Source organism: Oncorhynchus keta, chromosome 19, assembly GCF_023373465.1.
Source record: "Oncorhynchus keta strain PuntledgeMale-10-30-2019 chromosome 19, Oket_V2, whole genome shotgun sequence".
NCBI lineage: Eukaryota > Metazoa > Chordata > Actinopteri > Salmoniformes > Salmonidae > Oncorhynchus > Oncorhynchus keta.
In genome coordinates this window covers 64,600,490-64,616,855 of record NC_068439.1, presented here as the reverse complement: position 1 = coordinate 64,616,855, position 16,366 = coordinate 64,600,490, and the positions used below count along the sequence as shown (strand labels likewise).

The window sequence follows — 16,366 nt, the reverse complement described above, 5'->3', positions numbered from 1 at the left end:
CATCATCTGCCTACTGCCAAAATCAGTTTAATATCGAATTATTAGTGTGCATGTAAACATACTCTGATTTAAGAGGGAAACGCGGGAATCATAACTCATAATCCCTATTTCATACCACACATGGTTGTTATGTAGGCCCTAAAACTAAGATTAAATTACCTCAGATGAGGCGCATCCAAAACCCCATCTATCTGCATGTTCCTCTCCAAATTAATCCTGAAAGCAGTGTCCTAACTGAATATGCTTGTTGGCATATCACTTCAGGCTTTTCAAACATTTATTAATCGAGGTGTCAAATTAGATTCATGATTTACTGAGATTCTGAATGCAAGTAGATGCAGGGCATCGAACTGAAAAAGCAGTCTATGCTAAAATACCCTCTTAAATTATTTAGTTTGATATCATATTTACTCAACATTCCCATCAGGGGAGGCTGTGGCTTTCGAGAGTAAACACAGTTCTGAATACTCGAGATACCCAATCCAGCTCAGGAGTTTAGGCCTGCATCATGTTCTCTATCATTGAAATGGGATGTTCTGGTGCGGCTAGGGCCATTTAGGGTATTGATTGAAGACCTGATAGCTGAGAGATATAGATTTTATATTTGATTGTATATTTTTGTGTATTTTAACTGTTGCTTGTAATTCTATGAAGTGTGTAAATTGTCAAATGCAGGGTCTCCTCACATCAAATCTTTCAAGAACACTTCATATCATATTCCATCAAAACCAAACGTTGGCAAGTCTCCAAGTCTTGGTGTAAATTATTCCTCGAGAATGAAAACAAAAATATAAATGTTTCTTAATCATATAACAAAAACTACTTCAAAAAGGGTCAGTCACATTCCTTCTAAAGATGTACAACAGTGGAGGCTGGTGGGAGGAGGTATAGGAGGATGGGCTCATTGTAATGGCTGGAATGGAATGAATGGCACGGTAGCAAACACAAAGTGTATGGAAACCACATTTGACTCCGTTCCATTGATTCCATTCCAGCGATTACAATGAGCGCCTCCTCCTAAAGCTCCTCCCACCAGCCTCCTCAGATGTACAACATATGGTCCTATAACCGATTCATGCTGTTGAAATGGTCAGTGAGGGCTTGAAACTGATGTCCGTGAATAGGATCTCGGGCAATAAATCCAGACTGGTCTTGAGTCGACGTTTCCTCTGCCAAGCTGTGGATGTGTGTGGCATATGTAAAAAGCCTGCCACTATGCTATCTATCAAGCTCTAGCTCACAGGTCAGAGGCTTGGTCACATGCCAAGTCCCCTCAGGCCTCAGCTGGAGGAAGGGGAACTAGGGGGATCTCAAGGGTACACTTAGTAGACACTACACAAAATAAATATCTTGGTCCCAAGCCATCACATATCACTTTGTGTATAATTTAATGTTTTTAATGTTCTGGGCAGTCCTTTCAACCCAAAGAATGCTTAGACAGATTTTTTTTTACATAATTGACTCATTCATCAGTTATGGTAAGGCATGCCAGCCAATTGTTCTAAATAAAACCAAACTGAGTTCAAGGTTGCAGTGTTTAAATTGATGTGTGGGTGGTATTCTATCATTATACACATGAGATAAATGTACCATTTATACTTCTGTTAGATTTTTTGGGCCTGGTTTAACCAGGAAACAACCAATTATTAACTCACGAATCAGGCTCACCTACTGGCACATTCAGCAGTCTATGGCCATCACAACACATTTTTGTCATCTTTGTTTCTCCCGGACATTCCATAACTGGTTTTGTCAAGTTCCATAGTCAACACAAACATACTCAGAAACAGTTTATCCCATGGCCTCTTCCTCATACTGTATACATATTTCACCCTCTACATTGTTGCTGTTGACAACCAATGTTAGCAGTCAAAACAGGCAAAACTCTTCCTGGAAACGATTCAGAGGCACAACACGTCACAGTTGCACTCGAGACATAAGAGCTGACTGCACATTTATGATCTTCCCAAGAGTTTAATGCAGCAGTAAAATTATTGTGATTGCCACATTAACTTTGCGGAGCCGCAATGGAGGTCTTGTAATATTTCACTCAAAGAAAAACCAAAACGGCTGAACTTGATGTTAAGATGACAGGTAATTGATGGCAATGTGTGTTAAGCTTTGTCTTACATGGATGTCCTCTATAAACCCCCCTTCATCACATTATATTAAGGCAGCCATCAAGATATGATGGTTTGATATGATGGGTGAGATATGGAGCAGGTTTTTACTGTTACAGTTTATTGGACACCCTCATAAAGAATGCATTGACATGCCATCTATCGCACAGCTAGTGTAAATAGCTGCGTACGCGTAGCTATACAACATTTCTGGTACAGGGAGAACGGTACAGTTGTGAGACAGAGCAGTGCAGAGTGTGTGTGATACAAACGTATGGAGGATAAGTGAACAATCCTTGATTAATACTGCACCAAAACACTGACCTGCTAATGAATGCTTAGAGACACTCCCACACCGGACTCTTTCAGTCAATTTCTAATCCAGTCCTGGGAAGGTACTGTAGGCCCAGTGTAATGAGCACTGCAGTTTTATTCACCAAGTATCCCAACACAGACAATTGTTAATCCCCCAAATTCATCAATGAGATTTGCTTTTCAGAGTAGATCCGAGAGCTTAGAATGGGTCATTTCATAGCTAGATGCCAGCATGATGCAAAGGGCCTCAATTTGACCTTGAGAAAAGTGGGTTGAAAACCACCAAGTACACTGCTGGTCTGTATTGGCTGTTTAATTTGTCAGCATCTTGTCCATAGTCTGAAATATCAAACAGTCCTGTTGTCAATGCGCACTCTGCTAAACCCAACAAATTCTGATGAGCTGAGCTGAATCTATTATGCTGGCTAATATGACTTAAAATGTCAGAGTCCATCTAAACCTGACTATACTATTTGGCTTTGGAAAGCACTGATAGGCCAATGTACTGGTAAGTGATTTGATTTGGATTAATATAGTCATCTAATAATCTCATTGGAATAATATAACAAAGGATGTCAGGATTGGTTAGATTTTCCAGTGGTAAAGTATGCTGCTGTCATGTCTACTTCTGATGCAATGGGAAATTGTTAAAAATTAACCCTCAATTGCTTTTTAAAGTTGTTTTATAAACTGGTATAATATTTGGTTCTATACAAAATATTACAAATGTCACTCTGGCCAAAATTGGTGCACAATATGGGGAATGGGGTGTTATTTAAGAATTGTCCAGAAATCATAAATGTGAAAACATTAAACTTACATAGGCTGCCTGCAGGGTGTGATTTTGTCCTTGGTGTTAGAAGTTATAAATGAAACAATACTTTTCAGGGAAACTTTACCACAGCTGTTAAAAACATGCAAAGATAACATTCACGGTGAAAGCCTGCCTAAGAAGAATCTCGTTAAAGAAGGTCATGAAAATGTGATGGAAGCATTTTGTTTTCCCCTGCAGCTTTGGGGTTGTGAACTGTCACAATATGGCCATATCATATTCATTAATTCTTCAGAAAAGTCATATAAAACTGATGCACTGCATCAGCCTGACAATTACACCTCCCGGCTTTCTATTCATTCCCTCTCATATTGAATGTTTATTTTCTAGAAACTAGAGTGCAGTCGGAATAACGAAGTACCTATGACCTCCGATGAAGTGGAATCTCTCACTCGGATTGAAGAGTATATTAATTTCAGATGTGACAGGGACTAAAAACTCCAGCTAAATCATTTGTATATTGACAGGTCACAGTTATCAGCCCACGTATATGGTAACGCTGGTAGTGCAGCTTATTCATCATCACACAGCGCTGCTGAGAACATTTGACATGTCACATAAAGTGAGAGAATCAAATGGTATGTGCAGTGGGAGAGCACATACTTATGGCAATCTTGTGCGAGCATAATTACACTTTCCTCTCTCAACTTCTGAACACTGGCTGCTGCTAAGTGCTGCTTGTGGTGATACTAATTCCTATTAATTATCACTTCAGACATGTTTCAATGCCAAAGTCCCTCAGGTGGCCTGACTCTGTCACCCCTCTGTCTGCACCATCCTAAGAGAGAGGCCCAGAGTTTCAGTGGAAGGGAGGGGAGAGGTCAGTGGTTTGTCTCATGCCATGGAATTCTCCAGGCTGCCTGGGTTGAGGGGTGTCCCGGTCACCTGCGGGGGAAGAGGGCAATGTAATCTCAAAGTCACGAGAGAGCCCCAGAGTGAATTGGTTATTATTGCATTGGTTATTATTACATCATGTGACACAGTTTACTGACCCCGCTGTTCAAGTAGAGATGTTTCTCTCATCCCCTTGACAACGCAGTAACTTCAAGAGAAGCAGCATGCCTGAAAACCCCAGTGTTTCATTATGGATAATCAAAGTCTTTAAAAATAAATATAGTGGTTTACTTGCAGTCAGTGAGACTGTTATAGTGGTACTAAGCAGGAATCCAGATGTAATAATAAAGTCAGACAGTTTCCTTGTGTTGTAGGCTATCCTCCCGCCCACAGACATCGATGTTAAGGCCAATGGAGAAATAAGGAAGGGTTATGTTTTCATCTCCAAACTGCGGCAAATGGTGATATTGATATTTTCCTCTTATCAATTGCGAGGACAGAGATCTATTGAAGCCAAGCGTTTAGTTCAATTTGTTTGGTTTTGTCCGCAACAGGGAGAGTAGAGGGGGAGGAAGAGTGTGTTCAGTTTGTTTGGTTTTGTCTGCAATAGGGAGAGTAGAGGGGAAGGAAGAGTGTGTTCAGTTTGTCTGCAACAGGGAGAGTAGAGGGGGAGGAAGAGTGTGTTCAGTTTGTCTGCAACAGGGAGAGTAGAGGGGGAGGAAGAGTGTGTTCAGTTTGTTTGGTTTTGTCTGCAATAGGGAGAGTAGAGGGGAAGGAAGAGTGTGTTCAGTTTGTCTGCAACAGGGAGAGTAGAGGGGGAGGAAGAGTGTGTTCAGTTTGTTTGGTTTTGTCTGCAACAGGGAGAGTAGAGGGGGAGGAAGAGTGTGTTCAGTTTGCCTGCAACAGGGAGAGAAGAGGGGGAGGAAGAGTTTGGGATAAATGAATAATTCAAGGATGATGAGCAACACACTGGCAAAAAGGTGGAAAGGTACTTACAGCAAGGTAGTAGATGAGATCAATAACAAAATAAAACATAATACATTACTTTGTAGGACATAGGCTTATTTTCAGAGGAAGCCTGAATATGTAGCCAGCCCTTAAGCATAGGCTTAGTTGATTGGTGATTACATGGTAGCATCCCTCACAGTGAGCAGAGGACCATGACCTCAAAATCTCATGGTGGCATAATCTCTGACTCCCTATTGTGGTGCAAAGTTATGTAATTCCTAAATTCATTCAAACTCATTTGTTACTGTCTCCAAACCCTTCAAGGATTATGCTTACACTTTTTAGGGTAGTGGATGTGAACACTGGAATAGTAATATTGGTTGCCCAAATAGCTTTTCACCATTACATCCTTATATGAAACATTGTGTTTTTACTCCTGGAAAGGCAGGATATACACTTTTATAGATTGCCATATTTGAGGTATTGCCTTTCTCTCTTGCTGGTTAAAAAAAACACAACAAATTCAATCTCCTCCCTGATCAATATTTTGCATATGGAAATACCTTCCCATATGAAAATCACCCAATGTCTCAGGGGCCGCACAGAGACGAGGAGGGCTGGGCCTCCTGGATAAAACAGTGACACCTCCACAGAAGGGAGAGATGAAGACAAACACAAGCCACAACATCAGCCACTGCACTGAGTCTCTCAGGAGGGTGGCAACATGCCACTATGGTGTCCCAGCTCCAACGAGTCTATAATGCAGTCCTCAAAGTCAAAGAGGGTGCAGGAAAGGACTTGGTTGTTTAGGTTGGCAAAGAATGACTGAGCAAAGGTTAGGGCTAGGATTCGGCTTAGTTTCAGGCAATCACTTGGGTTAACACCATGACCGTTGATACACCTAAAGCTATTTTCAATCATCAGGCTAACAAACAACCAGTGGTAAACCAAAAGCTCTTTGAGTGGCAACATTTCGCTCCGCTCCCCGAAGGATTTCGCTCCGCTCCCCGAAGGATTTCGCTCCGCTCCCCGAAGGATTTCGCTCCGCTCCCCGAAGGATTTCACTCCGCTCCCCGAAGGATTTCACTCCGCTCCCCGAAGGATTTCACTCCGCTCCCCGAGGTTTCTTGAAGGTTACAATAACAAACAAAACACTTCAGACCTGCGAAATTAGAACTCAAAACACTTGTCTGGGGCTTCATGACCTTTTGGTTACAAAGGCTGTTCCAGAGGGTCCCAACATGCTGCTCTACATGGGAATCAGCATACATTATGCTATTAATAGGGGACTGTCCTCTGAGGAGAAAATGCACTAATAGGATTTCAGATGATCTTCCCTGTAAAACCAGAATATGTTACATTGGAAATATCTGGTTCTCTCTAGCTAACATAAAAAATAATCATAATTAAAAGAGCTTGCACAATTTTGGCTCCAGTCAACCTACATGGGTCAATGTAAGTCAATAGGTAGAAAGAAACAGAGACATTTGTGGTGAAGGTGCCGTCTAAGATGCTTCTGGGTATTTTTTACTGGGTGAAAATTGAGTAAACCCCTGCGCCTGAGTCTGTGTTATTGAGCAATATTGCAATGGAAGCACACACATGAAAACAGACCGCAATTAAAATAGCTTACATAAACTGATAGGATCAGCCAACAATCGTATCACCACAGCTTACACACAAAACCGGGGTAGAGTAATGATTGAATCCGTCACTGGAGCACATACAGAGATGGAGAAATACTGCCATTGTGCAACTGGTTGCTATGGAAAAACACTTGCTTGCATGTTAAATTCCCTTAACTTTGAAGTTCACACTTAAACACCAGAGTATAAAAGCAATGGGTAATTAATATTTAATGTACATCAGTTAGGAATTATACAGCGGCCTTCTCACAGAGCCTTCGATTCTGCCACATGAATGGTCAAGCCTGCAGCTAGAGGAGCTTGGATGCGTAATGCATGGGGCTAAAAGTGATGGAGCAAAAATTCACTTGAGTCAACATGGCCAATTCCTTGAGGCTGGTAGCTACAGTATCCTAATTTACAAAGGTAGTAAACATTTTATTTGGTAGGATTTGTTTTAGCGCACACAAAAATGGCCCTGTGTTCATATAATCAGGACAAAATAACAGTATGTACCATTTCTTTTGCATTCTAATTCATTCAGGTAACATTTGTCTTTCTTGGAACTTCCTGTCCAGTTATAGGAAGTCTAGATTACCGTAAAGGTTGTGTAAATTTAATTTCATCGAGGGCCTGAGCCTGCCAGCATTCTGAAAGAAGTAATTATTACTGAATTATTCTTCCAATTTCCATACAATAAGCAAACAAACAGAATTGCATCCTCAAACCCATCAAAAGGCAAGCCAAGCATGTTGTTCAATTTACCTCATGTGCCTCCTGTTCCAAGTAGAACCTTTGTATGCAATTTCCTATTACAGTAACAATTTACATTTCAATGTTTACATTTTAGTCATTTAAAAGATGCTCTTCAACTCAACTGTGTTTTCTGGGCTGCACTCCCTACAAGCCCTCATAATGATGTGTGAAAGGAAAATGGAATATGATCACAGTGTATTACCCATGATGAATTACCTGTAGCAGAGCTCTGAACTCGGCAGGTGGGTTGTTGCTGCAGGTGTTGAGTGGGTGGCGTGCGGCGCATGTTTCCCTGCATGAAGCTCCCGACTGAAAGGCTGCTGCTGACAATCCAGCAGTGTGTGTAGAGAAGACACGGATTCTTCTGGGACTGGTGCAATGCTAACAGGATAGTAAACAAGGAAGACATTGGAGACTGGGTCAACAAGTTCAGTCAAGTCTTTTGCTATGTCATTTCAAACACGTAGTCTAATCAAATATTGTTTAAGTTTTTCACATATGAGGCATTGGTTAGGTATATACAGAGAATACAGAGAATACAGAGCAATAAAGGGTATGCTGTATGAAAGATACCGTCATATTCAAACATTGCTTTATAATTGTGTAGACCTAGTCATAGTTCATGAAAGTAATCATTTGAAAAACACTGCAATAAAAGGTATGCTGTATGAAAGATACCGTCATACTGATACATTCCTTTATGAATGTGTAGATCTACAGTAGTCATCATTTATGGATGTAATCATGTCAAACCTCATACATCATATTCTGTACAATGTCTCCCATTCAACTCCATAGTATTCAGACTGGATTCAAATGGATTAAATTGTCCCCCCCCCCCTCAAATTACTCACAATACCCCATAATGACAAAGCACAAATAGTTTGAAATTTTCGCAAATGTATAACCGTCGGGTTCTTGGTTACCTCCCTGACCAAGGCCCTTCTCCCCCGATTGCTCAGTTTGGCTGGGCTGCCAGCTCTAGGAAAAGTTATGGTGGTTCAAAACTTCTTCCATTTAAGAATGATGGAGGCCAATGTGTTCTTGGGGACCTTCAAAGCTGCAGGCATTTTTTGGTACCCTTCCCTAGATTTGTGCCTCGACACAAGCCTGTCTGGGTGCTCTACGTGCAATTCCTTCAACTTCATGGCTTGTTTTTTTCTCTGACATGCAATGTCAACTGTGGGACCTTATATAGACAGGTGTGTGCCTTTCCAAATCATGTCCAATCAATTTAATTTACCACAGGTGGACTTCAAACAAGTTGTAGAAACATCTCCATGATGATCAATGGAAACAGGATGCACCTGAGCTCAATTTCGAGTCTCATAGCAAAGGGTATGTATGCTTATGTAAATAAGGTATTTCTGTATTTAATTTGTAAATAAAAAAATAGCTAAAATGTTTAAATACCTGTTTTCGCCTTGTCATTGTGGTGTATTGTGTGTAGATTGATGAGGAATTGTATTTATTTAATCCATTTCAGAATAAGCCTGGAAAAAGTGGAAAATGTCAAGCAGTCTGAATAATTTTCGAAAGCACTGTATATACTTCCTTTCAGGAAATGACTTCACAGCCTCCATTTCTCCTCAACAGGAAGCCCCGTTAACTCCATTGAGGGGAAATAACAATGATAAGTTAATGCTTGCTAGTGCAGAGAAAAAGATGCATGGAAGCCTCTGGTGTAGAATTAGATAATACAGACCTCACATGCCTTAGTGTGCTTTGATATGATCATTTCTGCTCTGCTTTTTATTTTACAATGAATGCCCCCTTCCTCCAAAAACTCGGCTGGCACATTCTTTGTTTAAGCCTCACTGCATGCAAAGCAAACAGTCCAGTAGGCCTACAAATTAGAATATGTTCTACTCTTATTAAAACATTTCAAAATCATTTGTTTGATTTCTGTCAGGGAGGAACAAAATGGAATGTGAGGGAGTTTAAACTCCCACTCCAATTAGTGACCCTTTTCACTGAATATATCCAGCCTCGCTCTTCAGCTACACAAATGAGTCCATCTTGCCTGGGGGACAAGGTGGCGATGGTGGTTGAATCTGTGGTTATATTTGGACTATATAGCTAAAGAGGGAGCAAGGAGAAATTACACAGCTGGGTGACATGGCCTACTTAACATCTGATTGGATGCAAAGCTTAACTGGGTACACAACCAACACTAGTAACTGATTCTGCCTCTCAAAACTCTCTGGAAGTGTCAATCAAACACAGGATCTTTCCAGGAAATATTGATATTGACGTTAGATTGCATTGAAAGGAAACAGAAAATAATATCCAGGATGATTGGTTGTCAGCAGATTGCTGCAACAAGCATCTAACGTCAGAGCAACCATGTTTTGTCATTTCAATTTTCTTTTGAATTCCTGCATAGACAAATAGTATTGTGAATGTGTCAATGTCATCATATAGCAGCAGTACTGTAAAGATTAAATGACTTGTAAGCAACCAATCTGGACAAAAGTACAAGTTAGGGCAGCGTTTCCCAAACTCTGTCCTTGGGACCCAAGGGGTGGATGTAATGGTTTTTGCTTGATGATTAGGCGATAATATGAATCAGTGCAAGGGCAAAAACCAAAATGTGCACCACTTGGGGTCCCGAGGACTGAGTTGAGTAAATCCTGGCTTAGGGCAATCCCATTAATGTGAGTGAAAAACATGTCAAAGCAGGGCTACTCTTTTCTAGGGAATGTTGCTTGTTCCAATACAAATCATCACATAACAGAATCATGAGATGAAGGACTATTGTAAGTGATTGGCATCTGGTGGGATAAGGCGGGCCTCATTTTACATAAGGGTCGTTCTTGAATTACCGTGCCATTTGGGCATGGCATTTGGTGGGGGGGGGGATTACTTCCTTTTTCTAGATTATTTATTTAAGTTACTTGGGTATTTTATCATTCTAAATCAACTAATATGACAGCTTAATTACTTAATGTACCATTGCGATAACATTGTGCCACCAGTAAGAGTAGTAACACAAATGACAAATTTTAAGTAATTGGGGATTTTTCCTCTCAAAATAATTAACTGAAGTGAATTGCACACAATGTCATTTCCCTTAATTATACCACAGGTATGACAAAACATTTATTTTTACTGCTCTAATTACATTGGTAATCAGTTTCTAACAGCAATAAGGCATGTCGAGGTTGTTCCTAAGCACAGCCTTTAGCCGTGGTATATTGGCCATATACCACATCTCCTCGCGCCTTATTGCTTAATTATATAGACCTCTCCCCCAATAACAGTTTGCACTAGAGGGAATGTTTAAAGAGATTGCAAAACGCTACATGGGATTTGTGCCACAAATGCATTTGGAAACAGTGGCCGGGAAATAAAACCAAAACATGGATTGCTGTCATACGTTGTCCATAGGGTAAGGAACCAAATGTGTCATTTTGTAATTTGAATGATCCCTTTAAGTTCCTAGTATCTCTTCCAACATAACTAAGGGAAAACTATTATATTTGTAAAAAATATATATTTAAGAGCATTCTTTGGGTTTTATTTAGTAGTTAGAGCATGACAAGGTTGAAAAAAACTGTCGATCTGCCCCTGAACAAGGCAGTTAACCCACTGTTCGTTCAGAAAGTAGTCAGACCCCCCCCACATTTCGTTACATTACAGCCTAATTATAAAATGGATTAAATAGTCCCCCCTCAATCTACACAAAAATAAAGGTAGAACAAATAAAATACCCCATAACGACAAAGCAAAAACCTTTTGAAATATTTGCAAAGGTATTCAAAATAAAAACAACTGAAATATTACATTTACATAAGCATTCAGACCCTTTACTCAGTACTTTGTTGGTGTCCTGTTGGTCCTGAGCACTCTGGAGCAGGTTTTCATCAAGGATCTCTCTGTACTTTGGCTCCTTTCATCTTTCCCTCGATCCTGACTAGTCTCCCAGTCCCTGCCACTGAAAAACATCCCCACAGTTTCCTCCAGACGTGACTGGAAGGTTTTCCCATCTCCACAGAGGAAGTCTAGAGCTCTGTCAGAGTGAACATCGGGTTCTTGGTCACCTCCCTGACCAAGGTCCTTCTCCCCGATTGCTCAGTTTGGTCGGGCGGCCAGCTCTAGGAATGGTGTTGGTGGTTCTTCTTCCAAACTTCTTCTTCCAAACTTCTTCCATTTAACAATGATGGTGGCCACTGTGTTCTTGGGGACCTTTGAAGCTGCAGACGTTTGTTGGTACCCTTCCCCAGATCTGTGCCTCGACACAATCCTGTCTGGGTACTCTACGGACAATTCCTTTAACATCATGGCTTGGATTTTGATCTGACATGCCCTGTCAACTGCGGGACCTTAAATAGACAGGTGTGTGCCTTTCCAAATCATATCCAATCAATTTAATTTACCACAAGTGGACTCCAATAAAGTTGTAGAAACACCTCAAGGATGATCAATGGAGACAGGACGTACCTGAGCTCAATTTCGAGTCTCATAGCAAATGGTCTCTATACTTATGTAAATAAGGTATCTGTTTTTTATTTTTAATACATTTAACATTTCTAAAAACCTGTTCTCGTTTTGTCATTATCGGGTATTGTGTGTAGAATGATGAGGAAAAACATTTATTTCATCCATTTTAGAATAAGGTTGTAACGTTACAAAATGTGGAAAAAGTTAAGGGGTTTGAATACTTTCTGAATGCACTGTAAGTCCAACCAATGCAAAATCTTGGCTTACTAAAGTAGCCTCGGGAGTGGACACAAGGTTTTTGGTTCGAATCGGATCCCCCCTTGCACAAATCACCCAGAATATGTCCTCTGACAATCCTCAGCCAATCGCAACCACAAAGTCAAAATTGGCTATATTTAAAAAATATATATTTTAAGGTTAGGGTTAGGCATAAGGTTAACACTGTGGTTAAGGTTAAGTTTAAAATCAGAATTGAGAGAAATTGCAGAAATAGGCGGGGTTAATACTTTGTGGCTGTGGTATCTAGTGACGAATCCCGCAAAGGCACATAATAAATGCAAGAGACGATGTGGAATGTCAAAGATCTACTGACTGACGGAAGACATACATCTAGAAACGTTTTATATTACCACTTTATTTGATCGTTTTGATCACTATATGTGTCTTTATTTGTGAGTGAACAATTCCGTTTGTACAAGACATTAAAACAAGTGTGTCACCTTCGGATCCGGAAAACACGCCCACAATTGCTAACTGTACGCGCAGAGAAAAGCCATTGGACAATTAGGGCTGTCAATAGCGCATAGCTGCCATTCTTTCCGTTCTGTTCTGAGCTTGGCAGATGTGTTTCAGCATGGGCAGTTGAAACAGCAGGACACTGCTCAATAGTGTAACTTTTACAGAATACTAAATTATTAATTTCTGATATACATATGGGAAATTGATAACTAATATTGTTGTACGGAATCTAAGACGGTGCCGATTTTAGAATTTAATTCATTTGTTTTGTCTTGAACGACAAGGAAAATGCCAGTAGCAACTCTATTGCCTTTTACAGCTACCCCGAGTAGGAAGTCTGCCAGCCCGACCTCCTTTAGATTGACAGAGAAATTCATTTTGCTATTAGTTTTTAGCGCTTTTATTACGCTTTGTTTCGGGGCAATTTTTTTCCTGCCGGATTCATCGAAGCTACTGAGCGGAGTTTTCTTCCACTCGTCTGCGGTAGAAACCAACACGCGAACAGGTACGGATAGTGATTCAAACGTTGCAGTTGGGACCGAAGAAAAGATATTAACCAAGATTAGAAAGGACCACGAAAAGGCTTTGGTTGAAGCAAAAGACACTCTCCAGAAACGACCAGACGAGATAAAGCAAGATATACAAGACGAGAAGGACAAAGTTTTGAAGGAAGGTAAAGGTGGGAAAGATTACAATAACCTGCCAGTCATTGAATATGTTCGGCCACCCGGAGCAACAGGGCACGAGCCCTCCGATCCGGAAACCAAAGAGAGACGAGCAAAAATTAAAGAGGTGAGTGATAAAAACAAAACAATAAAAAGATATAAAGACAACCAGAATGGCAACATTTGGTGTGTGTGGTTAGCTAGTTTCGCTTCCAATACTGCCTGCGTTTGCTATACTGTGTAGCCTAATCGGCAAGTTCCTTGTACACAACACACATGAATACAGTTTTACGACTCTAGTCTGTACACAGCACAGGCATAATGTTGTCAGCTGAAACTTTGAACTAATGAATTTACTTTGTATCCAGATACACTGTAGAAATCCATCCTGTATTTCTTTCTATGTTCTCAATATCATCCTTTTCATTCTCACCAGATTGACCAGAGTACATCCTGTGTATTCCTTGTCCTGTAGACAAACCACAACATAGTCCATTTTATATCATTTGGGGCAACACTTTTACAGTGTACTGTGTAGCTCAGGGCAATGTATTGTTTCAAAATATATGCTTAGCCATTTTATTTTTTCTAAGTATATAATGCCTGTGGTGTACCCTAATTAAGTGGTACATTATTAGACTATACTCACAGCAGTGTCCCTAACCCTAAGGACAGTGTAACAATAAGCAGGCTTGCGCATTGCTTATTACACTTATGGTAATACACAATATCAACACTGAAGTAAAATGTAACCTAGCTCGGTGAGGCTCACAACTGGGATTTGTGGAAACGAACAGTCAATTGTATTTTACATAAGTTAGGCCTAGTTATTTTCCAATGGTTGTGCAATGTCAGGATACAGACACTACAATGAAGTAGGAGACATAAATCACACTACCTTTATATCTGGTGAGATGGGGCAAGCAGGTCTAAGGGCTCAGACACACCAGTAATGTTTGCTGGCCCACACTACTTAGCACCTCTGAATTTGCGAACAGTGTGCACTGATTTTACTTGAAAAATCAACCGTGTGTGGTCCCTAAAACACAATCAGCAGACGAACGTTAGATCCACATTCAGTGCAATGTGTGTGAACCTTTATCCTCCTGACAGACCTGTTTTTAAACAATGAATGAGCCAACCATTTCAGAGACACTCCCATTAGTACTGTGTATTGCCAGGGACCTCACAATACGATATTATCACGATACTTAGGTGCCGATACGATATCTATTGCAATTCAATATCATGTCTCTACAGTGCCTTCGGAAAGTATTCATATCCCTTGACCTTTTCCACATTTTGTTACGTTACAGCCGTATTCTAAAATTGATTAAATTGTTATTTTTCCTCATCAATCTACATACAATACCCCATAATGACCAAGCAAAAATAGGTTTTTAGAAATGTTAGCAAATTTATTACAAATAAAAAAAACTTAAATATAACATTTTCATAAGTATTCAGACCCTTTACTCAGTACTTTCTGGAAGTTCCCCCATTTCCACAGAGGAACTCCAGAGCTCTGTCAGAGTGACCAATGGGCTCTTGGTCATCTCCCTGACCAAGGCCCTTCTCCTCCGATTGCTCAGTTTGTCTGGGCGACCAGCTCTAGGAAGAGTCTTGGTGGTTTTAAACTAATTCAATTTAAGAATTATGGAGGTCACTGTGTTCTTGGGGACCTTCAATGCTGCACACATTTGTTGGTACCCTTCTCAGAATCTGTGCCTCGACACAATCCTGTCTCGTTGCGCTATGGACGATTCTTTCGACCTCATGGTTTTTGCTCTGACATGCAATGTCAACTGTGGGACCTTATATAGACCGGTGTGTGCCTTTCCAAATCATGTCCAATCAATTGGATTTACCACAGGTGGAATCCAATAAAGTTGTAGAAACAACTCAAAGAAGATCAATGGAAACAGGATGCACCTGAGCTCAATTTTGAGTCTCATAGTAAAGGGTCTGAATACTTATGTAAATAAGATATTTCTGTTTATTTGAATACATTTGCTAAAATAAAAAACGGTTTTCGCTTTGTCATTATGGAGTATTGTGTGACGATTGCTAAGGATTTTAATTTGTTTTTGTCTATTTTAGAATAAGACTGTAACGTAAAAAATATATTGCTGTTTGTTGTTCCAAATATATTGCTCACTATATTATATGTCTGCAGTACAGGGACAAGAGAGCCATAAGAATGAAAGTTTTAATCAGTTATGAAAGTGCTGAAAACATGTTGGCTCACTATCTAAGAGAAGATTGATGTCAAGCTATAGGAGGAGAAAAACAAAAGTTTTGACGCAGGTACAGCCGACAAGTGCTAGCTAAGTTCCCAGCAAAAAAAGGTCATATAATCAATCAAATATAGTCAAAAATAATATTGCGATGCTCTAATGTATTAATCCCCCCCACCCCTAACTCCCATACTTTGATAGATAGTGTAAATAATGTAAATAATGTATGAGTAGTGAAGGGGTCAGAATCACTCCAATTCAGTGGGCAAATGTCTGTTTTTGTACATCACCATACTTGACCCAAAAAATACTCACCACTTGTAAGAAACTTTGCTGATTTGTCACTCCAGCATAGGGTTGGGTGATATGGCCTAAATATTGTGTGTGTGTGTGTGTGTGTGTGTGTGTGTGTGTGTGTGTGTGTGTGTGTGTATATATATATAAACTTAGGTTGGAGTCATTAAAACTCGTTTTTATTTCACTTATAATTCACTGTATCACAATTCCAGTGGGTCAGAAGTTTACATACACTAAGTTGACTGTGCCTGACTGAAAATTCCAGAAAATGATGTCATGGCTTTAGAAGCTTCTGATAGTCTAATTGACATAATTTGAGTCAATTAGAGGTGTTAATGTGGATGTATTTCAAGGCCTACCTTCAAACTCAGTGCCTCTTTGCTTGACATCATGGGAAAATCAAAAGAAATCAGCCAAGACTTCAAAAAAAGAATTGTAGACCTCCACAAGTCTGTTCATCCTTGGGAGCAATTTCCAAGCGCTTGAAGGTACCACGTTCATCTGTATAAAGAATAGTATGCAAGTATAAACACCATGGGACCACGCAGCCGTCATA

The 16,366-nt window shown here is 40.1% G+C and overlaps 1 protein-coding gene and 1 long non-coding RNA gene across 2 annotated transcripts in view; one reads left to right on the top strand and one right to left on the bottom strand.

The window, feature by feature from the left end:
• Window positions 1–1,547: 1,547 nt before the first annotated feature.
• On the bottom strand, window positions 1,548–7,958 carry LOC127909632 (uncharacterized). Its single transcript, XR_008072232.1, has 3 exons — window positions 7,647–7,958; window positions 4,260–6,175; window positions 1,548–4,152 (listed from the first exon to the last, which is right to left on the bottom strand). It is a non-coding gene; the product is annotated as an uncharacterized LOC127909632 (long non-coding RNA).
• A 4,704-nt stretch (window positions 7,959–12,662) lies between these two features.
• Window positions 12,663–16,366, top strand: part of LOC118398686 (mannosyl-oligosaccharide 1,2-alpha-mannosidase IA-like) — a 169,735-nt gene continuing 166,031 nt past the window's right edge. The window contains exon 1 of the mRNA XM_035794262.2: window positions 12,663–13,403. Coding sequence (XP_035650155.2) covers window positions 12,900–13,403 — 504 coding nt within the window. The 5' untranslated portion in view covers window positions 12,663–12,899. The remainder of the gene's footprint in view (window positions 13,404–16,366) is intronic.